Source organism: Eulemur rufifrons, chromosome 16, assembly GCF_041146395.1.
Source record: "Eulemur rufifrons isolate Redbay chromosome 16, OSU_ERuf_1, whole genome shotgun sequence".
NCBI classification, from domain to species: domain Eukaryota; kingdom Metazoa; phylum Chordata; class Mammalia; order Primates; family Lemuridae; genus Eulemur; species Eulemur rufifrons.
Genome location: NC_090998.1, coordinates 93301100 through 93328492, shown reverse-complemented (window position 1 = coordinate 93328492; position 27393 = coordinate 93301100). Strand labels below are relative to the sequence as shown.

General features: G+C 38.6%; 1 protein-coding gene across 1 annotated transcript in view; it reads right to left on the bottom strand.

The window, feature by feature from the left end:
* ATXN10 (ataxin 10) overlaps positions 1-27393 on the bottom strand; it is a 143899-nt gene that overhangs the window by 69932 nt on the left and 46574 nt on the right. The window contains exons 7-9 of the mRNA XM_069489523.1: positions 22621-22786; positions 14425-14533; positions 12442-12611 (exon numbers count right to left, since the gene is read on the bottom strand). Of these exons, the coding sequence (XP_069345624.1) occupies positions 12442-12611; positions 14425-14533; positions 22621-22786 (445 nt within the window). The remainder of the gene's footprint in view (positions 1-12441; positions 12612-14424; positions 14534-22620; positions 22787-27393) is intronic.

Genomic DNA, 27393 nt, shown 5'->3' with positions numbered 1-27393 from the left:
TGTCGTTCCCAGATGTGTATTTAGGTGATGATCAGGGAAACCAATTTTCTGGTGAGTACATGTGATGCTTGTTTTTCCATTCTTGGGATACTTCACTTAATATAATGGGTTCCAACTCTCTCCAGGAGAACCATAGAGATGTCGTATCTTCATTATTTCTTATAGCTGAGTAATATTCCATGGTATACAGGAAGGAAATAAAAGGCTAATAGTGGAATTCTCAGCATGCTGGAAACATCAGGAAGATGGAGGGTTGTGGAGAAATGAGGCTACACCTTTGCCCACTAGAATGGGCAGCTCTGTGCAGGCTTTGTAAGAACCGTGCAGGTTCACGAAGTCCTGAAATGGAGCTGGGGTGTGGGAGGAGATCTGCTTTGAGGGCTACACAAGGCCCGCAAAGGACCACAGGTGGTATTTCTTTCTAGTGCCCTGGCACCTGGCTTTCCTGAGCACCAGGATGCTGGCTTGTGAGACACAGCCAGTCAGTCCTATGGGTTGAGGAACAGTCTGGCAGCCCATGGGCAGAGGAGCAACTGGTAAGGACCACTTCTCACACTCTTGGCACCCTTCATGGGTGCCACCTCCTCAAGAGCCTGTCACAGAGGGCTGGGCCCTGCTCACAGGACCATGGGGAGGGCACCGTGACTGCCGAGTGGCACTGAGGGGGCCTTCCCTGCACACTGAACTTAGAGAGGCAGGATGAGACTGCGGCACACAGGCTGAGGAGCAGGACGGGATCAAACCACACATCTACAGTACACACAGGAGGCACTCATGAAAGGCAGCTGTTAATGTTATCCTCATTGATCATTTAATCCTCACAACAAACATGTGAGGTAAGTAAAATTATCTCCTTTTCACAGATGAAGAAAGTGAGGCTCAGCACTTAAGCACTGTGTAAAGAGCTGCCTAGTCAGTAAGCAAAAAACCCTGGCATTTACACTGGCTTTTTCCCATGCATGATGCTGAAGGTAGGAGTGCAAAGATGCTAGAAACAGGCAGTGGGAAATGGTTCCCACAGGGTTGTCTCTCAGCAGCTCCTGCTTGGCTGGCCAGACTCACATGTGTGCTTCACCCCTGTAGGGCTCAGGGGACCTGGGTTTCATCCTGCCACTGGGCGCATCTGTATCGTTCCGACAGGCCAGAAACAGAAAGCCAGAGAGGCAGACAGGAGCGGCGGTATCCAAGATCCAACCAGGACAGGATCCTAAGAACTGGGCACAAGCAGCACCGAGGAAGCGCACACGAGGGCAGTGACTGGGAAAAACTCCGTCCACTGGTTTTATTGAACTTATCCGGCTTTGGTTTGCCCAGACACCTGAGTGCGGCACCAGGGAGGACCATTCCCACAAGCAGGTACTGGGTCCAAATTAACACCGTCAGCGTGGCACTAGACTCCCAAGCAAAGAAACAATATTAACAAAGAAACTGGTAAGAGGTAGGTAGACCCTCCAGGACCCCAGGACACGGAAGCAAGAGCGAACCACTCTGTGAGAACAAGTTCACAACTGGGGACCATCAGGGCTTCCAAGAGAAAACATTATTTTCACAGAAGATGAGCCAGAGCTAAAATCACACAAATCACTGGGAGAAGGAACCAGAGAGAGAGAGAGAGAACAAATGAGAAAAACTGTACCCCAAGGACTAGAAATAAAAACAGTCTCCAAGAGAAAATAAGTATTAATAAGTCTGAAATGACTAAAGACAAATACGTATAGACAGCACAATGAAAGAGTAAGTGGACCTGAAAAACAACCCAAAATAATTTTCAGAAATGAAAGCTACAATAAGGAATCCATAGGTTAAGCCTGCCCTCGGGTTCCTGCAGGTGAGAGCCAAACCCACAGGGTCCCGTGAGCGCGCCCTCCTGCCCAGCGCTCCCCCACCCTCACCCCTCAAGTCCCAGTGAGTCCCACAGCCAGCAGGCTGCCCCCCACACCTGCTCACAGGTGCTCTCCTGCCGCAAGGTTAGCCCACTACTCCACCTGCCTAACCCTTTCTCATTCACCCTTCAATGCCTCAATCCAGGAGGTTCTTCCTGAAGCTCCAAGTGGAGCCGTCTACACCAAGTGCTGAGAGCACTTCTACCCCTGGCTCTCAATACTTCACACACCACTTACTCTGTGACACTGAAACGATATATTTTTGCATCTGTCTCCCCCTCTACACTGTGAATTCCTCGAGAGAGCACTAGGCCAAATTCATTTCTGCGTTCCCACTGTCTAGAATACTGGCTGGTACACAACATATGGCAAATTACATACTTGTTGAACTGAATCAAAAGCTCTAACCACTATGCCAAAATAGCATGTTCATTACTATTTGGAGTAAAAAATATTCCTGACTTTAACTATAACATAGCAGTAGGTTTAAATGTGAACTAAAACCCCCAGCTTGAGACTAAACATCATTTTTGTTCCATTAGAATATGATAGGTATGAAATTAAATTCTACCAGAATAAGATAAGCAGTTGGCTTTTAAAAGGTGGTGGTGGTGGGGGGGGGGTCTGACGATGACTTCAGCTGCTGCTGAAAAAAAGTCTTTTATAGGAACATAACTTTGATCCTCTTAATTTTCAGTTGCTGCCAGGAGAAGAAAAAAAAAAACTAAATATGCTAAAGATCAAAACTCTTTTAGATGTGGGACAGACAGTTCCATTCCTTTTTTTTTAGAAAAAGAGAGAGCTACTCTCCAACATTTGAAATAAGAGCACTTTTCTAATTTAACCAAAGAAATGAAGCCTGGGGAGATAATAAAGAAATTTCACAATGTCAAAAGCACTCATTTTCATTAGACTGAGATATGTAATAGAAGTCTTAAATACTCATGCACTCAGTAAAAGCTAATGTACCCAAACCAGAACACCTGACAATAGAAAGTAAATTCAAATTCCCATTTCTCTGAAGAGGAAAAAAAAAGAATGTTCAACACAGTGAAAGAAAAACCTTTATATTTTCTTTTGTCTGTCTGTCTGTCTGTCTCTCTCTCTCTCTCTCTCTCTCTACCACATGCCCATACTACCCTCATCCCAGCTACTAATTATTTCAGTTAGCAAAATTCTCCAGATCATATGCTAACGTTCCATTTTTTAAAATTGTTCAATTGAAAGTATAGTAGAAATTGTCATTGTTAAAGCCTCCCCTCTTGGCCAAGAAACGGTTACGTATAGAGACTATGAAAGTAGAGCAAAGAAAGAATTACTGCAGTCACTGATGAACTGCGCAAACTCTCTTACAGAGAAAAACAGGGACTCTAACATGAACCCTTTCCTTTTCAAGTAGCGTCTTACTGTTACTGTTAAATTCACGTCCACTATAACGATCACAAAAAGTACACAGAAAAAAACCAATCCTTAGTCCTCTCAGCCAGAGATTATTATTAATATTGTAGTCTATTTCTTCCAGATCATTTTTTCATGCACATATATATTCGTGTGCCTTAAATATACATATAACATAGATATAAAATATATAAAAGCAGGGGCTAATCAGATATAGGGCTGTCTTCTGCTTTCAGTTCCCACTTACCATGACATCATGAGCACGGTAACAATACGGTAAATACTCTCAGAAAACACAATTTGTACTGGATGCATACCACGTTGCTATAATTTATTACAACATTTCCCACTGATAGAAAAGTACACTCTCCTTACTTACCATCAGTAATGCTGAAATAAGCATAACTGTAAAGATGTCTGATCCTAAGTGCCTATTATATGTCTTACATTTGTTACCTAATTTACTCCTCACACAATTTTATGGCACAAATACTAACATTTTCCATATTTGGTTGGGTAAACTGAGTCACAGAGAGGCTAAATAACTTACTCGAGGTTACCCTGCTATTGTTTAGCAGAACACGGGTTTAACCCTAGAAAGGCCGGCTCTGGAGCCAGAGTTCCTCGTTGATCTGTAGTCAAACCTGTGATAACCTGCAGTGTTTCTAATCCATAAAATACTCTGGCTTACTCTGAAAAATCAATTAAATATTATCCTAGTTTTCCATGGTCCCATTTTAAACATTTTATTCTTTAATCAATCCCAAATTGATTTTTGTTACAAAAACAAGCTTAGCTTATTCCCAGTAATTAACTGGTTATTCATGGTTCACCTTTTAAATAAGCTTCCCTTTTCTCTCCAAGTTATTAGGTTATCCTTATCACACAGTAACTTTTTATAACTTCTCGGGGGCCTGTTTCCAAAGTATGTGTTCTCTTCAACTAACCTATACACTTCTGTACATTGTTTTGATTATTTTAGCTCTAAAGTATATTTCAGTATTAAGATACTTCCTCAATTATTTTCATTTTGTTGTCAAAATTCTGGGTTTTTTTTTCCCCTCAGTGGGATTTTAATTGGCCTAGTAATAAAAATGAATTTTAAAAAAACTAATACCTTTAAAATATTCCACATTTCCATCTACTAGTAAGGTACATCTCTCATTTTATATGGCTGGCTTCCCCCTCATCTAAGTCTCAAATATTTCTTGTTACAGATACTGTGAAATAATGGTTTTCCTACTACACACAAATCCATTAAAGGCACTGTTGTCTAGAAACTATGCCTACTACATAGCATAGTAAAGAAAATGGATAGCAGTTAAGAAAAGTGGATTCTAGGCTTCTACAAACTACTGAGTCATCAGAGCAATGTCCTCCTTTCTCTATCTACAGTATGAGGTAAATTATGCTTCTCAGAAAAACCCATGTCCCTGAAATACAGTCCTCTACACTAATCTCAAAGAAACCATATTCTCTAAAACAGTTCAGACCACAATGAAAAAAGTTCAGCAAGAATTGAGAAATACAATCATTGTCAAGAACTACTGTTAAGGCCACATGTGCTGTTGTACAATAAAGTGTTCACCCTGAGGATTCACACAAATTTGGTGACAGGTTTCAAAGGGTAAGTCTCAAACATCTCTTGATGTAGAAGCAGGGGAGTATGGTGGAAAAAGTTTGGACCCTGGAGTCAGAATTCTACCTGCTATTGCCCCAAGCAAGTAACTTAACCACTTCGCTTGATTCATCGGTAAAACGGGGATACTCATCCACTGTCCATTAATGTCATTACACTGTGCACCAGGTGTCAGGACAGGTGTTAAGCCAGACATGCTGTGTCTGCCTTCGAGGTGCCTACAGCCTAGTGAGGAGTGGTGGTGGGAATTCCTCAAGGAACACAGGTGAGGTCCTGGAGCCTGGTTAGTCTGCAACAGCAATAGTAACAGACAAGATACATCGCTATGCTGTACTTATAATATTAGTGTAATTCTTCCTTTTAAATAATGTCATGCATTTTCTGCAAAAGAACAAGCTGATTACAAGACATACATAGAAAAGGAGTTTTTCTAAATATGGCAAATGGTAGAACATCCTTTATGTCTTTAAAAAAAAAAAGATTCTCAGCTGCAACAAACTACACCACGATAGGTGTCCTCTAGATAGGAATTTTAATTTCATTTACTGTAACAGGAACTGTAAGTTCAGGAAACTAATGGTGACAGCTTGATTTATGAATTTTGACATATTTCTTGAACTGGGATTACATTACAAAGAAGTGGAATTCTAAGCAAGCCAGATCTTGCCTATACATTCAATCTTCAAATCAATAAGCTGAGATTCTACGCAACTTGCTTCTGACAAAGGAAAAACACACAGACCAACTGAGATAAGACATACATCCATAATCTAAAAGTTCCTTAACACATTCTCAGAATTGAGCTAGAACAGATTTTGGACTCCACACAGAAAACACTTCAGCTCTTTACTCGATAATAACAAAAGGGAAATTCAATGCAGAAAACATGTGTGGTCAAAATGACAAGAAAACAAATTATTCTCATCCTAAAGAAAGATCTTACATTTGCATTCACTTTACTCCCTCCAAAAAGTTTCACCTATTAGAAAAGTAATGTACACAGAATGCAGAATCTGAAGATTACTTGAAACTCGGTAAATACCTATGAAATATCTACAAATTTCTATTTAAATACACACAATGGGGAGACACTGAAATGAACGAGATCTATTCCTTTACAGAGAGACTGGTGAGGGTGAGGGGCGGGGAGGGACTGGGGAGTATGGAGTAGAAGGTATTTCTGCATTGACCGAGAAGGCCTGTAGAGAAAACACCTTGTAACCTTGAGTTCTGAAGGCCAGGTTGAGGGTTCTCGGGAAAGGAATGACAGCTGGGGAAGTCCACACAGCGCTAGCATAGGCTGAAAATGTAGAAACTGGCCCTGAGAGAGGACAAGGGCCGTGCCACCCCCGCCTGCTTCACACGGCTCAGAGGAAAACACTAACACACGAGCCAGACCTTTCTTTGTTTCTCCACAGAGCAATCACTCAATCGACTATCCCCGCAACTGACAAGCCGGTCAGCGTTCACGTACAAACAGGAGCTAATGCTCGCTAAGAGCGACAGCCTAAAGAAATAATTGGGAAATAGCCACAGATTTTTTTTTTTTCAGTTTCATGGTTTAATACACAAATATGCTGCTTGAAAAAATATCGGAGAGAAGGAAACCATAAAGAAGGAGCCAACAGTTTGCGGGCTCTTGACTCTCCATGTCTAGATGTGAAAGCTGAAAGGCAGCCCTCCCCCATCAAAGCAAGAACACTAAAAGATGATCGAGTTATGAATGTTTAACAATTGTAAATTTAGTATAAAATTTTATTTAAAATTAATGGAAAAGGTTCATTCAGATTTACAAAGCCTACATCTGGGATTTAAAAAATTTTTTTTTAATTACTGACAAATATTACACAACGCAGATTTTCTTACAATCTAAAATATACATAATTTGGATAAGTCAAATAAAAATATGGCAAACAGTAAGAATATATTCAAATGTATCTTAAACATACTTTCAAAAATAATTACAGAACCCAGAATTTAGAGAAACATTAATTTTCCTCTGAAAACTTATTTTATTTTTACTAGTCTTTGTTTGCAAATATAGTCAGGAAATTTCATAGTACAATTTAAACTCCTTGAATAGGACTGTGTCTTTCTTGCTTTATAAATAACTGCAGAACCTAAAACTGTGTTTGGCATGTAGCAGACATTCAACAAATAATTTAAAAATAACTTCTCATTCAAGAAAAATTTATTAAATGCCTACTATGTGCCAGGTACACTTAGATATTGGAATAACACAACGAGCAAAACAAACTTAATAAAAAATGTATTACAAAATATTTTATGTATTAAATGAAACTTACTTTCATAACTGAGAATTGAGAATTAGAGGGGCCAAATGAAGTTTATTGTCTTTCCATGTTGAACTTTTCCATACAATAAAGACCAATTTTTAAAATGAAGTTATGCTTGTAATGAAAGCTTTATCTGCACAGGTATTTGAACACATGGGGTCAATGGAGCATGTCTGCCTGCCGGGAATCTTTTACCTCGGGGATGAGGTGGAGAAAGAAGAAACTGAATGGCATTTCCACACACCTTTGGCAGAAAGGACTCAATGGCCAAACAGGCCATGGTCCATCTCGATCAATGCAATTTCTCAGGGGAGAAAAGAAGGTGGATAAACTAGATCACATGCCTGTCCGTTTGGAAAAACGCACTTAGCTTTATGAAATAAAAAACATGTTTGGTTTTTCTTCTAATAAAGACTCACTTAAGGAGGTTATAACAATAGTAATGAAAAGAAGAATGGGGAAGAAAAAAGCAAACCACACATTCCTTATTCTAACAAAGAGGCAGCCAAAGATGCTTTCGTCATGTTTACAGCATTAAGATCCCCGTGCTTCCCACAATAGAAACCAAAACAGGATCTACATTTAAGTCCATAAAGGTTTAGAAGTAAACTAATCACTACAGCTGTAGCAAGGAAATACTATGCAAGTTGAGCACAAAAACAAGGTAAGAATAGAAGTCAGTACAGATTTAAGAACACCTCTCTACCATGACTCAGGAAAGGAAGTCTAGTGATGCCTTTACAATTCAGGAAATGCTACAACCCATCACGTGTACAGACTTAAGAGTTGTCAAGCCTCTTGGGAAGACTGGGTAACATACACGTCTGAGCTGATTTTCACTCTGAGGTCAGGCACCCTGACTCTCTTAAATCTTGCCCAAAGACACCAAATCTCCAAAGGCAGATGATCGCCCTCCCTATCAATACTGTGCTCCTGGCACAGCCAGCCCAGAGGACCCCATCACCCACCTGTTCTTCTCTGACAGGTCTCATCAAACGGACTTTCATCAGAGCTACTCGGGCACATGTGTCATCCCCCCTCCCAAAGTGACTGTCTTAAGTTTTCACTCTGCTGAATTAAATCACACTTAGTCTCTCTGGGCCTCGGATTCTTCATTTAGAAAATGATGATGATGATAATTCTTTTCAGCCTTTTTCACAGAGGCGTCAGAAAGGCTACAATGAACTAACACAGATGAAAAGAACTCTACAAAATGGAAAGGGCCAAGTGCAAGGCGTGCCACCCAGCGGCTGGGCTCCATACTCACTGCAATGAATGAAGTTACTTAGACAGCACAGAGACCCAGTTGGGCTTACAAGGCTCTGGTCAAACTTCAGAGGAATCAGGCAGCACACAAAAATAGGAAGATTTGTGTCATGAATAATTTGGAGATTTGGGTTCAAAGACGAGAGGATGGTCACCAGGTACTCCTAGAATCAAAGGATCTCAGGAGGAGACACCTCACCTCTCTGATCCATCAAACGATCCCCAAGGCTGGAAACACTCACACTGGATGAATGGATAACCAGAAAATGAGACAAGAAGTCCCCAGAGCATCAGACTTGAACCAGGAGGGTCTACAGGGCCTGGCCAGCCTAGGAAACCCACATTCACCAGCCTCCAGAATCTGTGGCCTGAAATCCTTCAAGAAGCCTATTATAAACCTTTTCCTTCAAACTCTTGGAAAGCTCTCAAATGAGAGGCACCGTGGTATAGGGGAGCAAGCACAGGCCTGGGAACTCACAGTCAAACAAATCCAAATTCTCCTCTGGGCTCTGCGAGGCACTATCTGGATGGCCTCTCCGTAAAATGTGGTTAGCAGAACCTGCTTTGCAAGGCCGATGGCAAGATTAAAGTTGATAGGACATGTAATCCACTAAGTACAATGCTGGGACATAGTAGACAGTAAACAAATAAATCCTAAGTCCCGTTTTCCTTCTGGGTGAAGGATGAACCAAATTAAACTAGATGATACAAAATTCCCCCTAATTCAGATCTTCAGTCTTGGAGCAGAGACAAAGCCACATATCCCAGTAGGCCCCAGTCTGAGTAGAAGTGGGACAACCCGTCCAGACAACACAATGAGAATTAATGGTCCAATGATAAGGGCGTGCCACATAAGCATCCATTTCCCCAAAACTAGAATCAAAGTCATCTGAGTGATAGTGAACTCCATCCTTTGAGGCAATAATGAGCAAGGCAAAGGATTTGGCTGCAAGAATAAAGAAGGTTTTAGCAAATCTAGAATAAGATTTTGGTGTGGTGTCAGAGTCTTTGGTAGGAGAAAAAAATCCCTAAGGTAATGCTTTCAGGTTCAGGCCTTTTGTTGACACAGGTAAGAAACTGGGAGAAACAGAGGCATTTGAGTTGATACTCAAAGAATGAACTCCTTCATACCCTCTTGAGTGTTTGTTCAGAAATCAGCAGTGCTATTAGCAACTGCCCAAGCGACAGAGCATACCCCCGACTTCCTGTGAGCCCCAGTGACCTCCACACAGCAGCACTTGGGCACGCTCCGTATTTACTTACGGTGCAATCTGATCCCGATTTCAGTGAGCTATTTCACAAGCCTTTTAAGGGTTACTACATTTTGTTCCTATAAGAGGCCAATCCAAATTAGCAACAAAAGAATAGTTAAACATAAGAAAAACCACCTCTTTTGTGCTCAAGAAAGGCAGTCTTGGTCATTAAAAAGATAAAGTGTTTTATTCTGTCAACTTTCTTTTACAAAAATCAGTTCAGTAATTTTCCAAGGGGGTACTGGTAGTCTCACACTCATATCTGCTTGAAGAGGAGGAGCAGTGCTAAAATGATGCACAAATACAATAAAAGTGCAAGTTGTCTGGCGTCTGGTTCTTTGCCGTGTCTCATAGGAATTATTCCAGTTATCAACTGCTGCATAACAAATTACCCCCAAATTTAGCATCTTAAAATGTCCACTTTATTTTCAATCTTCTCCCCCCCCTGTTTTTCAGACTAGATGATTTCTACTGATATACCTTCAAACACACTGGCTCTTTCCTCTGTCATCTTTCTTGATTTGTTAAGTACATTCAGTAATTTTTTTTAACTTTAGATACTGTACTTTTCAGTTCTAGAATTTCTATTTGGTTCTTTTTAATAGTTGCTATTTCTCTGCTGAGATATCCTATCTTTTCATTTATAAAGCATATTTTCCTATACATCCTTGAGTATAGCTACATTTGTTACTTTAAAATCCTTGTCTGCTAAACCCAACATCTGTGTCATCTCAAAGTCAGTCTCCATCGATTATCTTTTCTCTTGAGACCAGGTCACATTTTCCTGTATGTCAAGTAATTTTGGATTGTGTCCTGGACATTGTGAATGGTAAGATTGTGGAAACTTTGGATTCTATTACATTCCTCTAAGACTATTGATATTAGTATTTTGGCATAGGCAATTATCTTAGTTGGACTTGAACTACAAACTCCAGGATGGCAGCTCAAATCTCAGTACAATTGTTTCATCCTTAGCTTAGCTGCTTGGAGCTTGGCCCATATATGTGTGACTCTGGTATTAGTGGGATTTAGGTAGTTGCGACATAGAATTTGGGGCTTGTTTTCTCCTTCCTGGGATTCCCCCGGTCACTTTCCAATGGCTATAGTTGCCCCTAAACTGTTCTTTGATTCATCAAGATAGAAAGACTTTAGATTTTCTATCAGGGTTTTTGTTGCCCTACATGGCACACACTATGCCATTCCTTTCTCCCAAGTGTCAATTTGTCTGCAGAATCTGCCTATCTGTGTCCAATTTGAGTGTCTTCACGTAACTGTCTTTTGTCCAGAGTTTATAACTGTTATGTGCAGGAACACCAGCCCAATAGTAGCTTACTAGGCTATTAACAGAGGCAGGACATACACAATTTTTTTTTTTTTTCAATTTTTCACTTTTTCTCAAAATGCTATGGGTCATGAATGCAGAAAGGATTTTGCTAGGCAGGATGTCCCTGATCTATGTGGCATCAGCTGGGCAAGTAAGAAACTGAGGTTGGTTCCACTACTGAGATAGTTTCTTGTGCACACTTGGTGCCTTGGTGTTCCTTGACTAGTCTCTTCCTCTCCCCTTGCTGTATCTCATCATCAGGGCTTCTCCATGTGGACTCAGCAACTCAGAGCAAGGTGATCTCAGGGAATCTGCACTCGGTACATGGTGAATGACTTCTAAAGAGCTGGAAAGAGAATCTACCAGACCAGCTAAAGGCTATGCCAGAAATGGTACAGGATCACTGCTGCCAAATTTTATTGTTCAAAGCAGCCACAGGGCCTGCCCAAATTCAAGGGATGGAGAAATAGACACCAACACTTGATGGGGGAGTGCCAAAGTCATACTGCAGAAATACTGGTACAGTGACAGATATTTTTGTTGTCATCTTAGGAAAACATAATCTGCCACAGATATTATACACTTAATATTTAATGAAGCAAAATGAACACCACACAAAGTAAAACTCCAAGAAGACACAGGAGGGCTACTTCAGTGTGAGGCACGTGGTCCAGTTCTCCTGCCATCTTTTTACACCACACTCTCACATTCTCAACATAACGACCTCTAAGCTGTTCAGCACAAAGAAGTTTCTAAAAGCAGCCTATCAACTTGCCAAACACTTAACACTTAAATTGCATGGCCATTTCAAAACACCTATAAGAAAAGGCTTATGATGCTATCATCCATAAATGCAGGATACAGATATAAGTTAAAGCCTTTTGTTTGTTTCTTCTTAGGATAATGGTCAATATAACATATTTATTAAAAAGAAGCATTTTTTAAACTACTATGTGCTAGAAAATTTTCTTGGCTCTCTAAATACATGTTTTTACTGACTGCTCTCTACATGATATAGGAGTATGTTTAAATGCACAGACTTAGTACAAACACTGACAATTTACAAGAAAGCAGACTGGCTCAAACACAACTAAGGACAAAGACAACACAAAACTACAAAAATACAAGCTCTTATACAAATAAATATAACATTATTTTTATGTTTATCTGTGGGGAAAATACATATGTAATATATAAAATAAATATATAACATATTTCATATGTATATTTCTAAATATATTACATATGTAATACATATATATCTTCCTCAAGTTATTTTCTAAGCACCTCAAGCTTTCGCTTCAAAAAAATAAATGTATTCTAAATACTATATTCTAAATGCAGCCATGTATGTATGATACATACTAAGAAATAAACTTACCTTGTCTTGGTTATCTTTGTTCTTGTAACACAGATTTCCAAGCAGGCGAATGAGATGAGACTTGAACCCCTCGGCCACATGTGAGACGTCCCCTTCTGCTCTCATGCAGCCAGCGGTACTGAAGATGTTTGTGGTATCTTTTCCAGCTACATGAATCAATCGTAAAACGTCTATAACGACAAGAGTACATTTCATTTTCTACAGAAAAATACTTTTTAGTATTTTGTACTAGTTTTCAATAAATAAATCTAATTTATTTTATTTTATTTTATTTTTTTGAGACAGAGTCTCGCTCTTTTGCCCGGGCTAGAGTGCCGTGGTGTCAGCCTAGCTCACAGCAACCTCAAACTCCTGGGCTCAAGTGATCCTTCTGCCTCAGCCTCCCGAGTAGCTGGGACTACAGGCACGCGCCACCATGACCAGCTAATTTTTTCTATATATATTTTTAGTTGTCCAGATAATTTCTTTCTTTTTTTTAAGTAGAGACGGGGTCTCGCTCTTGCTCAGGCTGGTCTCGAACTCCTGAGCTCAAATGATCCACCCGCCTCGGCCTCCCAGAGTGCTAGGATTATAGGCGTGAGCCACCGCGCCCAGCCAAATCTAATTTATTTTAATAGATTAAAACAAAATAAAGGTAGAATACCAAAAGCTTTCTTTAAATAATGATTAGAAGGCTCCTCTGCCTTTGCTTTAAATGTTTTGGACTCCAATTTGGGGGAGATAAGCCATAATAATAACCCTGACTTGGAATTTCTATTTATTCTCAAAGAAAAGTTAGCTAAAAATTTTCTAGTATCTTTCTTATAAAAAGGTTTCCAATATCAATTTCTTCATGAAAGAATTCTTCTGATAACTATAGTCACCTAAGTCTAAAACACAATACCTACCTACAATGACTCATATGACAGAAACCAAGAAGAGTGCTTTTATTTTCCCCCCTGGTCAGATAATCAGAAGGCAGTGTGTGTTCTCCAAAGATCTATTTTAGCTACATTCAAAACAACTTCCCATTGTTATTTTCTATGAATACCTCAAGGCAGTCTATGAAATCAGAAGATCTTCCAGGAACTGTATTTTAGTGTTTCCACATCATTTCATTTAACTCTCTCAACAAACGTTATTACAGGAAGATATCACTTTCCTAATTTTATAATGAAGAAATCAGGCTCAGAGAAGTTGGAAACTGGGCAGAGCTGGGATGGCAACCCACATCTGGCCTGGCTCCAAACTCGTGCTCTTTCCACAAAGCATTTTTCTGTTAATTATCACTAAAAGCACTGTATTCAAAATAAAACACTGATAAGAAATTCTAAATATCTTCTTCTGTAGCTCACTACTAGTTCATATATATGTCTAGATACAAAGTCACCGTCCTCAATATGTGGGTCTCCAAAGTATAATCTTTTTAAAGAAAAAAATAATAAATAGTGAATAGCAACAACTAAGCAAGGCTATCCACAAGGAACAGGTTCTACTCGAATCATTTTGCTAACAGCTTTCTGCAAGGTTGGTGATACTTTAAACAATGGCTTCTTGTTTAAAACAGTTTTTTTTACAAGAATTGAATACATGATATGTGTAAGGCACTATTCTATGTGCTCAATAAATGTAACCAGGAAAAATTTACGGACACATTTTGTAAAGCTACAGAAATGTAAAATCATCACCACCATCTCACAACCACTACTGATGAAACATCTAGCACGTGCACCCTGCAAAACAGGCATGATTATCCTCCTCTCACTGAGAGGGAATGCTGAGTCCAACAGAAGGGAGGCGGCAGAACTATGACAGGGACTCAAGTTTGTCTGGCCCCAAAGCCTGAACCACACCACCACGATTCCTCTCAAGAAAAAAATACTCAAAAAAATCTCAAAAATACATCACACACTGAAAATTAGGGATTTGTGTTTGGATTTACATTACAGTATGACAAGCCAAAGATTTCTGAACTAAAAATACTATATGTGATATTTCACTCACCAATCACTCTTTCCAGCAAGCCAGGAAAAACCTGTAGATAGCCAAGCAGCTCGGTATTAGCCGTCATTTCACACAGGACGTCAAGAAGCCTAATTGTAGCCAGTACCTCCTAAAAAGAAAACAAAACACAGTTTTTAAGTACATTTGAAGTTAAATGATTTAACTGTTACAAATAACTGTAAGAGAATAAAATATTTCAATAAATATAAAGAGTCAGTGCTTATACTATGTCTAAAGAGAGAAACAAAACTATGAAGAAAAAAAGAGAAGTATTAAATATTTACATGAATAATCACTTTCACTAACAGTAGACATCTGCCATCAAGAATGTAAGATTATGTGTCATTATGTTTCTGCTTGGAGCAAAGAGTCAGAAAAGTTCTTATTCAAGCAAAAATACCTTCCAACAGTGGAATAAATGTTCAAAATTACTAGCTACATACATAACATTTATGCAAATACTTTCTTTTTAAAGCATTCCCAGCATGCAAGTTCCACTTTAAAGATCCAAATATCCTATGAAATACATTAATTTCTTGTCCACAGAAATCCTGTGAAATGCTGTGGTTCAAAGAACTCTGGCTTTAAGAACTTGTATTATTTCTGGGTAAATATAAACCTATATACAATATCTTGGTAGACTGTTAAGATAATGTTAACTTGAAAATGTTAGTTCACTAGCTACTAAGTAATTTATTACCAAATAGACTGCATGACCAAAAAATTACCAAGCACCAACTGCATGGCATTAGGTAGTCTACATAAAATTTTAAAATGCAATTTTTATATAGATTTTTGAACCATTTTTAAAGTACCCATTATTCGGCAAAATGTGGTAAAGACTATAAATTTAGGTCATAAAGACAACATTTTTCAAAAGAAAGATAAATTACTTCCTTATGTTAATTCTAAATGTGTATTTACTGTGCTCTCATTAGGGGATTTAAGGATAATATATTAATACAGCATTCTGAAATTTCAAAATAAATAGCAAGAAACTATACACAATGCCTTGTATCTTGAATTTTATATCATAGCCTTCACCTGCTAAAGAGGGGAAAAAATATCTAGATTAGAAGTCTGAAATTAGTACCATGTTTAAAAGAGTCTTGAGCAAATCCATTAATTTTACAGAGTTTCAGCATCGTTTGTGAAAGGGGTAGATTGCCCAGATTGTTCTCTCTAGATACCATTTCTCCTTCAAGAAATGGCTGATTGACTTTAGGTCTGGGCAGAGAATGTATTACACAGGGTAACCCTGCACATTCTGTCATACCAGATAGCAAGCAAGCTATTAAAGACTACTAGGGGCACGTCAGAAGGAATCAGAAACAACTTGAGGAGGCTCCTGCTGGCCAGCAATGGCACATTAGGAAGAATTACAACCATAACAGATTGAAAACAAGTCAAACGGTTTTAAAGCTACAACTTCATAATGATAATTAAAAAAACCAAAACAAAATAAAACAACTCATGCCACAAAATCAACTCATTACTTTGAAGATTGGTAATGAAGGGGAGGAAAAAATCACGCATTTACCCTGCCTTTCTCAATCCAAATGTACCTTCTATAACCTAATAGTTTAGATTAGGGAAAAGATTCTCTTAAAAAGAGTCCTGCTAATAAATGAAGAATGAATGATAGAGTTAAAAGACTACCATTTTGCAAACCCTAAAGAACTAATGGGTCTAGGTAAGCATTAGCAACTGCTAACATCACAAAGAGATAAGCAAGTACCATGTGCCTCGATGAAAGTACGTATCGCCAAGGAGACATTACTGCATGCACACGCGCACACACACACAAACTCAAAAAACAAACAAACAAAAAAAACTAACTCAAATCTGAATATGCCTCTAGAACTAATCATCATTCAGAAGAAATGCACGAGAAAGAATAATATGTTAAATGCCACCATGGAGACACACTCATCAAAATCCGGACAGTAGAAAGCTCTACAGGAAAAACAACAGTTTCTTCAACAAATAACTACCAAAGGGCAGAAAAAAGGAGAGGAGGAGGAGAAAAGGAAACCTGTGTATTAATGGAGAGTGAAGACATATCAGCTGATTGCAAAGTTGGCCCTGATTTGTATCCTGATTCAACAAAATAAATTTGAAAAAAAAAATCATTAGACAAGAGGGAAAATCTGAATACTGTTCAGTTGATATTAAAATTTTATTGTTGATTTTTTAGGTGTGCTTTAGGTGTGCTCAATGTATTGTACTTGTGTCTGAAGACTCCTTATCTTTTAGAGTAACTGATGAAACACATTTGAGCTTTGTTTCAGGCCATGGCAACTGGCACGAGAATGAGCGGAGCTATAGATCAAACAAGAACAGTAATGAGCTGGTAACTGCTGACGCTAGGCGACGGCATACGGAGTTTCAGTATGCTTTCTTCTCTTAGTCTGTGTTTGAAATTTTTCATAATAAAAATACAGAAATAAAATCAGAGGGCTGAAAGAGATCATCTGGAAGTTTCCTTCCAACATCTAAATTCTATTATATTAACTGAAATAAACCCAAAAGAAAATCTATCCCCACCTAACACATCTCTAATTTTAATCATTAAAAATCTTTTATTAATAAAGTATTTCGAATGAGAATCTGGAAATTCGTAATGAAAGAATAGCCAGGAAAAATTACTCTCTTAAAAAATAAAGAGTAATGTGTAAAATGTCCTTTCAGATATTTAAAAGTATTATAAAACTATATTCATTAAATGAGGCCCTAGGGCAAAAAAAAGAAAAAAAGACATAGGCAAATCAAAGGAACACTGTGAAAGATTTTGAAGTGGGCATAAAACCAAAAAAAAGGATTAGTCTCCTGTTCAGCTCACCTGTTCTGGCTAACTCCACCCTTCAGTGTCTCTGAGCTATGTTACCATTTTATAAGTTATAGAAAACTGATAAGAATTCAAATGATTCTTTTCCATTAATATGAAAATTAGTTGCATCTGGGTAGAATACAATTAATTTTTGCCTTGTACATAGACCAGTTTTGGCATTTATTTGTCCTTTCATTTCAGCATTCCTCTACTGTATATAAACACATGCTTCTTTGAATTCTCTTTTCTCCGGTTAACATCTTGTTGGTTCCTTCTGTAAAAGGTGAAAGTCCAGAAATAAATCCAAATATATGTAAGAATTTAGTATATGATATAGGTGGCATTAAAACTAGCAGAAAGGACGAGATGATTATTATCCACTAAATGGTACTGATACAATAATTAACATTTAGGGAACATTAACTATGTACCAGTGAGCATACCAAATGCTTATACTAAAATAAAACCCATTTTACAGGTCAAGAAAACAGGCACAGAGACAATAAGTAACTTTTCCAAGATCATACACTAGTAATAGAAGAAATCAAGATGCAAACCTGGTCAGTCTCACACCAAAGACTACATAATCTTGAATAGTCACAAGACATAAATAGTTCATGTGAATCCGTAACTCTCTCCTTATGTGAAAATAAATTCTAGATTAACCAAAAAGGTAGACTAAGTACTGAAAGAACTAGAGTATGTGGGTGCATATTTCCACAATCTAAGTGGAGAAGTTTATTAAATATGTCAACAAAATTTAGGATCCAGAAGGATAAAATTGGTAAGTCTAATGAGATAAAAAACAAACCAAAAACTTCTAAAAGGCTAAGAATACCATAAATAAATTCTAATAAAAAATTAACTATGTTAAAAAAAGTTTATTAGATATTTGACAGAAAGATTAATTTTCTGAAAATGTTTTCTAATAAATGCAATTAAAAACGCAACCTAAGGCCGGGCATGGTGGCTCACACCTGTAATCCCAGCACTTTAGGAGGATAAAGAGGGAGGATCGCTTGGGGCCAGGAGTTTGAGAACACACTGAGCACCAAAGTGAGACCCTGGCTCTACAAAAAATGAAAAAATTAGCCAGGTGTGGTGGTGCACACCTGTAGTCCCAGCTACTCAGGAGGTTAAGGCGGGAGGATCGCTTAAGCCCAGGAGTTCATGGCTGCAGTGAGCTATGATGACGCTATTGCACTCTAGCCTGGGCAACAGAGAGCGATCCTGTCTCAAAAAAAAAACAAAAAACAAAAAAAAAAACCAAAAAGGTAACCTAAGTTGCAAAACTTGCAAAATAAATGAACATATTGGTCACCGAAAAACATTAAAGAGAAATAATAACTAAGTAAGATTTGCAAAGGGCAACCCATAGATTCTTTTGCTGCCCTGGTATGCCGCTTAGAAATACCCCCAAAAATCTTAAACACACATACTCTCTGACCCAGCAATTCAACTTTCAGCAATTTATAATCCCAGATTTACCTGTCCAAAATTTGTCCAAGGATGTTCACTATAGCATTATTTGTGAAGGTTTAAAAAAAACCCGGAAACAACTAAAATGTCTATAGGAAACAAATGAAAAAATTATGATGCATCTATATAGTGAAATACTATTCAACTATTAAAAAGCATTAATATAGATGTGCTAAAGTAAAAAGACGTACCAATTATATCATAAGTAAAAAGTTGAAGTGTATGTAATATCATAAAAACTGAAACAAAAAACATATAGCTATGTATATTAAAAAACTTAAGGAAAGAAAACTAAAAAAGTATAGGCAGATAGATGTGTAGAAAAGATGGGGGCTGAGTAAAAAAGGGAAAACTTCTTTATGTTTCATTAACATCAGCTTAAATAATTTTTCTTATAACAAGGCAAATATTATTCGTATAATACAAAAATTTAAGCCCCTATCAAGTGAAATGAAAAAACACCTTTTTACTTACTCTACAAATATGTATTCAGCTCTTAACTGCATAATAGATACTACAGTATGACTTACAGTAGGGTTGCAAGGAATAAAACAGAAAGAAAAACGCACAACCTGAGGACAGTTCTCATATGGGTATCAGAAAATATAAAGCCTAAAAAAAATGCTTTTTAAGGGCCAGGCACAGTGGCTCATGCCTGTAATCCTAGCACTCTGGGACGCCGAGGAGGGAGGATAGCCTGAACTCAGTAGTTCGAGACTAGTCTGAGCAAAAGCAAGATCGCGTCTCTACTAAATACAGAAAAATCAGCCAGGCACAATGGTGTGTGCCTGTAGTCCCAGCTACTCAGGAAGCTGAGGCAGGAGGATCGCTTGAGCCCAGGAGTTTGAGGTTGCTGTGAGCTATGGAGACATCACTGCACTCTAGCCAGGCAATAGAGTGCGACTCTATCTAAAAAAAAAAAAAAAAAAAAAAAGCTTTTTCAGAGCAAAAGCAAAGCTCACTACAACTGAACAAGATGCAGTAAACTGAATCTTAACTCTTAAACACACTAGAACTAACAAAATATATCAAAAACTGGAAACAAATACACAAAACATATCAAAAGAAAGGAATAAGTACATTAATATGAGAATCTAAGACTATTTAATAAAGGAATGCATGTATGGAACCTCAGGATTTTAAAGCTAATCAATTACATGAATTAAAAAATGAATGCTATAAACAGGACTGTTTTAATTATCATTTTTCATTCACAGCATTATGAGAAATTTGTTATGTATCTTGTCCTAAAAAGATCACAAATGAATAAACACAGTGGCCTGATAGTCAGCTGGCTGGGAGCGGGTGGAAAGACCTGACTTGCAGCACTTGTTGATTTCCATGGTGTACCTACTTCCGCCATGGATGATTTGAAGCTACCAACAGTTTAACAATTAGCTCACAAATTTCAAAATATTTAATTATCAACTCTCAGAAGTTGGTACACGCCAGTTCCAGTACACCACTGGGTACATGGGATATTTAAATACTGATATAAGGGGTCTTCTTTTTAAAAAAAAGTGTAACATATATGTATGAATATGCATAAATCACGAGTACACAGAACAGTAAATTTCCAAAAGTGAACTAATTTGGCTTTTCAAAAGAAACTGCCTGCAATTTTCTATTCCATTAATATATAATAATTCCTCCCAATTTAGAAAAAAAAGTTTGAAGGAAAAATGTAAATTTTCCTAAAATGAAAAGTTATACCAGGTAACGTATTAAAATACTAAAATCACCTATAGTTTAAACGTAAGTACCTCAAAAAGTTTAAAGCTATGAAAAGTTTAAAGCTTTTCTCTGTTTCCTAAATAATTAATTTTTAAAACTTTTTGTAAGCACAACTCACTGCTCCTCCTGCTGGAAGCAAAGGCAAAGCCTTTCTCTTATCCATGCAGAAAATGAGAACAGAAACATTGGCGTGATCAGTGACACTCACCACAGTCTATGTGACACAGCACAGAAAATCAATAGCGAAGTGGGCTTGAACAAAAATATATTCACAAAAAAGGAAATACCCTCTCATGTTAGAGCAGTCACAATGATGACCTGAACTGACAGCAGAAGTTAGTTACCAACGTCACACAGCACACATCACTCAGCACTGTGTCCCCTGCTTCCCCTCACAGACAGTGGACGAGTCTGCACTTGGGATTCCAGCCCCTCACTCCATCTCACCTATTTGCCAACCGCGACTCCAGCATCCATTATTCCCCACCCACCTCGTCATTCCTATCAGCACACACAGGACCCTCTTATCTTTTTTAAAAATGTGGTTAAATCGACTTTATTGAGGCATAATTTGCACACAATAAAATACATCCACCTTGAGTGCAGTACAGAGCGGTGTCGAGGTATATAGCTATGTATAACATTTCTATTGTTGGAAAGTTCCCTTGTGTCCCTCTGCAATTAATTCCACTCCTTCACTTTTAGCCCCCGGTGACATCTGATCTGCTTTCTGTCATTATCGGCAAGCTTGCCCTGCTACAGAATCTCACAGAAACGGACCCATACAGTATGTTCGCTAGTCTAACTCCTTGCCCTCAGAACTTCTGAGATTCATTCCTGTAATTGTATCAGAAGTACATTCCTTTTTACTTCTGAGTAGTAATCCAGAGAAAGAACAATTCTAACTTTAAGACAGAGGGAAAGAAGGAGGAATAGATAAAAATGGAGAGAAATTCTGAAGTGAGGAGGAAGGCAATGAAATCACTACAAGCTAGCTTCCATACCCTTAGTAGGGGCAAGACTGAATGACCTAGGCTTAGGGAGTGGAGTTAACCAGGATGGTATACGACTAGGAATCTCCCATAATGTATGGAAGAAACAAAGTTTCTAGAAGGCAATTTGGAAATGTGCATCAAAAGCTTTAAAAATGTGATATCCTTATACCCAGCAATACACTTCTAAGATTATGTCCTGGGCTAACAACTATGGAAATGTATAAAGATGTAACTATAAAGACATATATTATAGCACTATTTATAGTAAGTAAAACAACAACCTAAATGTCCCAACTATAGAGATTTGGACAAATAAATGGTAAATTCTTTACTTGGAATGTTACACTGGCATTTTTAAAAGACACTCATAATATATAATTTATTCATTCAGTAAATGTTTGCTAAGTGCCTACAATGTACATAGCCTATGAACATTTAACAGTCAAAACTTGAGCCTTAGGCCGGGCGCGGTGGCTCACGCCTGTAATCCTAGCACTCTGGGAGGCCGAGGCGGGTGGATCGCTCGAGGTCAGGAGTTCGAGACCAGCCTGAGCAAGAGTGAGACCCCGTCTCTACTAAAAATAGAAAGAAATTATATGGACAACTAAAATATATATATACAAAAAATTAGCCGGGCATGGTGGCGCATGCCTGTAGTCCCAGCCACTCGGGAGGCTGAGGCAGTAGGATTGCTTAAGCCCAGGAGTTTGAGGTTGCTGTGAGCTAGGCTGACGCCACGGCACTCACTCTAGCCCGGGCAACAGAGTGAGACTCTGTCTCAAAAAAAAAAAAAAAAAAACTTGAGCCTTCATGGAGCTCACATTCAGAAGAAAAAATGGGAACTTACAACTAGATGGCACAGAGCTGACACCACATGCAACGTGCATGTGTAACACACGCACACGTCTACGTATGCAAGCACATATTTGATGCTATCTGCCTGAAAAAATATATTAACCAGAATTTGTTTAAGAAGTCATTAACTCTGGATAGTAGGAATAAGGGCATTGTTTTCCCTGATCTAAATTTTCTAACTATTCTAACATAAAGCTACATTACTTATGTAATACTTTTAAAAAGGAATTCTCCTAGAGGACTTGGCCAAGTTAAAAACTCTGCCTACTCTCTCTCACGGGGAGTCAGGCAATGTCTCCTTACCTCGTCGTCAGCATGCTGCTCAGAGGTCAGCTTGAGCACAATCTTGCACTGATCCACAAAGGCGCTCGCCATCAACTCGGCGTGGCACAAAAACACAGGAATGTCATCCTTGGTCAGTGGCTCATCACCCACTATCTTGGCTATTATAACGTCTAACAACGTAACCCTGTAAAACAAAAGATTACTACATGAATGTCTAGTACTTAAATTGTACATGCTAAAATTACTTAAGGAGACAACTTTGAGGCAATATTTTTATTTTAAATTCCTTACCTTGTTTATAATATCTAGCTAGGAAAACATTTTATGAATAAAGCTAATTTTCATCAATTACCTATTTTCTAAAATCTTGGTTTCTTTGATATGACTCAGCTACAGAAACAAGCATTATCTAATGCACCTTTTATAGCCATCACTTTCAGCACTGAAATAATTCCAGAAATGCTATCAGTTTAAGTTTTACAAAGATATCTACAATAATAACAATAGCAGAGTGAAGTGGGCTAACATTTATTCACTACTTATTATTGAGCTAAGCATCTTACACATTATGTCATTTAATCCTCACAAAAACTCCATGAGCCAGGCACCATCATAAGTCTCACATTAAGACAGGCAAATAAAGCTCAGTGTAGTTAACTGACTTGTCCAGTGTCACACAGCCACTGAGACTCTAAGCCAGGGCTCAACCTCTGTCTCAGGGCTAGGTGCTTTATTTATTTTATTGTCTTTCTTGTGAAGCTCATCTTTTTTCTTTGTTTAATTGTTTTAGTTTACAAAAACACAAATCTGAAGACCAAGCCTATGACATTTTTATACCAACATTTCAATTATCAAGTAAATATTTCTATTTAACAATCTCCTTTTCCTAGGAAAAATGAATCACACAGGGCAATCTATCCAGCATAAATCAAGTAGGACATTTACTCAAAATCACATTTTGATTTGGGATTATATATAAAATTCTCATTTTTATATGAGGGTATGAATATCTAAAATGTTATTAGCAAATAGAAGTAAATATACTTAAATTAGGCAAGGAGCATTTCACACCAAGAAAAAAAAATCTGAGTTGTTTAAGAAATAAAATTTTACCAAGTGCTTCCTGTATTGTGGTGAAATGACAGGAAAGATCATCAGTCTGGAAAAATCATCTATAGATCTTGGCAATTTTCAAAACTCTTAAAACCTCAGATTTCTTGTGGCAATTATTAATCCAAACTAAAATAAGTAATCCTCTTAGTTGAGCACAGTATTAGGATATTTCTGCCTTCCCTTATTCATATATAATCTTTAAAAATGAATGACATTCTCTCCAGCCATAAAGCCAGGTTTTCCACTTTCCCCAAGCAGGATGATATGACTCTCCAGGAATGTTAGCAGCGAGGCCACCTATTCTGTATGGCCCAAATGTCTGTCTTAAAAATATTCCTTTTAAATTGGACTGCACAATGTGGCAGTATTGCCAGGTATGAGAAGTCGTGACCCTAGCTTCAGGGAATTTAGCACCTAGTTGGCTATCACTCAAATACTAATAGGCAATATAATAGAAGAAGATGATTTTATTAGATTAAATCACAATTGTCCACAGAGAGTGGTGTACAGAAATGAGAAAGAAAACAGATGGGTTCTGACTGGAGAAAAGGACCAACAATGGGGCAGATCTTCAATCGGGGGCAGGTCCTGAATGGGCAGTCATGTGAGGGCGGGACAGGAAGGGCAGGCCCCGCGGTGGTGGTGAAGTTTTCTGGCAGTAACAAGAAGCCCCTGGAGGTCTAGGCAGACAACATGAAAGGAGATTTGCAAGTGCTAAAAGGAAAGGTAAAAGCAAAGTTTACGTTCTTTACACACTGACAGAGGCAATCCTCCTCTCAGACTTCTCCCTGGCTCAGTAGATGTGTCCCTATGTGCCTTGCTATATGATTGTGAGAGATCTAAGGACGTAAGACTGAGTGATTTTAAAGGAAAAAAGGAGAAAAAAATCAGTAATGGATTTTTTTTTTTTTTTTTAAACAGAGACAGGGCCTTACTCCGTGCCCCAGGCTAGAGTACAGTGGCATGATCATAGTTCATTGCAACCTCCAACTCTCAGACTCAAGTGATCCTCCTGCCTCAGCCTCCCAAGTAGCTAGGACCTCAGGTACGTGCCACCACACCTGGCTAATTTTTCTAGTTTTTGTAAAGATGGCATCACAAACTCCAGGACCCAAGCGTTTCTCCCATCTCAGCCTCCCAAAGTGCTGGGATTACAGAAACACATCTTTAAAACATGAAATGCAAACTAAGTTTGAATATCACCTGAGAATAGACTGCACTTCATTAAATGATCCTACTTAAGTTATCTGCCAATTAAAACTTTCAATGGCTACCTCTGTTAAGGAGTGGGTCTAAAAGCTCTTTGGTATATGGGGCTCTCCCAACCAGAGTCCTCAACTAACTTGCCAACTCCCTCTACCTCTAGCCACCACCAAAGACCATCATAATAATTAAACCAGGAAACTAGGAAACTTTTCTTCAAAATCCTTTATTTTAATTATGCATTCCATTTGCCATCCCCACTTCGTTGCCAGAAAGTATGTACTGAAATAGCCTACGTAGTCGGGGAAATTGGGATATAACGTGGAATGTCCTGCTTCTCCCAGTTGGGGCAACTGCCACACTAAACACTTCCTTGAAAACAACAGAATACAAGTGGTCTAACAAACGCTCTTTACTCACTGATGTATTCACTCAGGTGTGGAGGGTGCAAAGGCAAGAAAGACCCATCTGAGGGGTTAGGGACTAGGTCTAGAATTATTACAGGTAGGTGTGAAAGTATTGCTTCCCTTAACCCAGAAACCACCATGTGGGGCTGTCTCAGGCTCCCGAGACACACCCCACCCCTCAATTCTGAGCCAAGCTTCTGTAATTTTGCCTCTCAACCACTGACTGTCATTAGCATTCTATTCCTAATTCACCGCAGATACAGTATGTACATACTCTGCCTCAAAATTACACTTTCTATTTTATACATTTTTAAAAAATTAACATACATATGGAGGATTTTAGGGGAAAACTCTATAGCAAAGTCTGTATTTTAAAGTTAGGCTTAAACTGATGAGGGCTACAGTTTTAAAAGCCATACCTGTACCACCCTGAAATGGTTTTATGAGAACAACAGGGATAAGGGACAAAGGTGGGGGGGGAAAGTGAATTTTGTAAGCATTCTAGAGCAGGAAATAAAATTTTGTAATTCTAGAAATAAAATATCTGTAATTCAAATTCAAGGACTGGTATCTCCAATAAACTTTGAATTTATGTTTTAATCAATTCACATGTATAATGTGTTGCATGGCACGACACTAAGGCCAAAAATTTTATTAAGCCTGGAAGGCAATCTACCCAAGATCCAGATAGTCAGCTGCTGCAGAATCAATCTCATTAGTCCCTTACATAAGTCAGCGAGTTGCAGGGGAAAAGATCATTGGGGTTTTTTTTTTTGTTTTGAGACAGAGTCTCACTCTGTTGCCCAGGCTAGAGTGCCATGGGGTAAGCCTAGCTCACAGCAACCTCAAACTCCTGGGCTCAAGCAATCCTCCTGTCTCAGCCTCCCAAGTAGCTGGGACTACAGGCATGCACCACCATGCCCGGCTAATTTTTCTATATATATTTTTAGCTGTCCATATAATTTCTTTTTATTTTTAGTAGAGATGGGCGTCTCGCTCTTGCTCAGGCTGGTCTCGAACTCCTGAGCTCAAACAATCGGCCTGCCTCAGCCTCCCAGAGTGCTAGGATTACAGGCGTGAGCCACCACGCCCGGTCAGATCATTGGTTTTGACATCAGACAGACTGAGTTCAAATACCACCTCAGCACCCTGGTAACCCAAAGCAACTACCTTAACCCATAAAGCTTCAGATCCCCAATTTAGAAAACGCCAAGAAGAATACCTATTTCATAGAGGGTTTGTAAGGATTAACTGACAATGGGATATGTTGTCTTCCATACATAACAGTGATGCTACCTGGAGGAAAAAGTCAAGGTCATTAGAGTAGCAACAGCTGTAGTTAGAGTAACAGTATGAAAGCAGAAATAGCAATAGCTCACTTTTACGAGTGATAATTACATGCCAGGCACAGAGAGCTTTCTATATATTTCAATTAATTATCACAATTTCATGGGGCAGCTACCACTATTACCCCCAGTCTACAGATGAAACAGAGTTCCAGAAAGGTTAGGTAACTTGTCCAAAGTAGTGAGTGGCACAACCAGCATCTGCACTTAACTACTTACGCTGTACATACAGATCATAAACCTGAAAACAATGCAAGCTGTTTACCAAGAGCAGCTAGTTCAATATGATTCCCTGGGAAGGGTGACCAGAAAAGTATGTAAATGTAGGCTCTCATTTTTACTGAATCACACAACAGGAATTGATTTTGAGTCTGTATCCAATTTTCCTCACCAAGTAATCTGCCCAAATAGGCTACCGGCCCCTGAGTAAAGGAGTCAACTAATTTTGACAACAATTAAAGGAATTGGCCAGGCACAGTGGCTCACACCTGTAATCCCAGCTCTGTGGGAGGCCGAGGCAGGAGGATTGCTTGAGGCCAAGAGTTTGAGAACAGCCTGGGCAGCATAGAAAGACTTCGTTTCTACAAAACTTTTTAAAACAAATTAACCAGTACCTTGCAGGAACTGGATTTAAAAAAAAAAAAAAAAAATTAGCCGGGCATGGTGGCCCGCACCTGTAGTTCCAGCTACTGGGGAGGCTGAGGCAGGGGGATCGCTTGAGC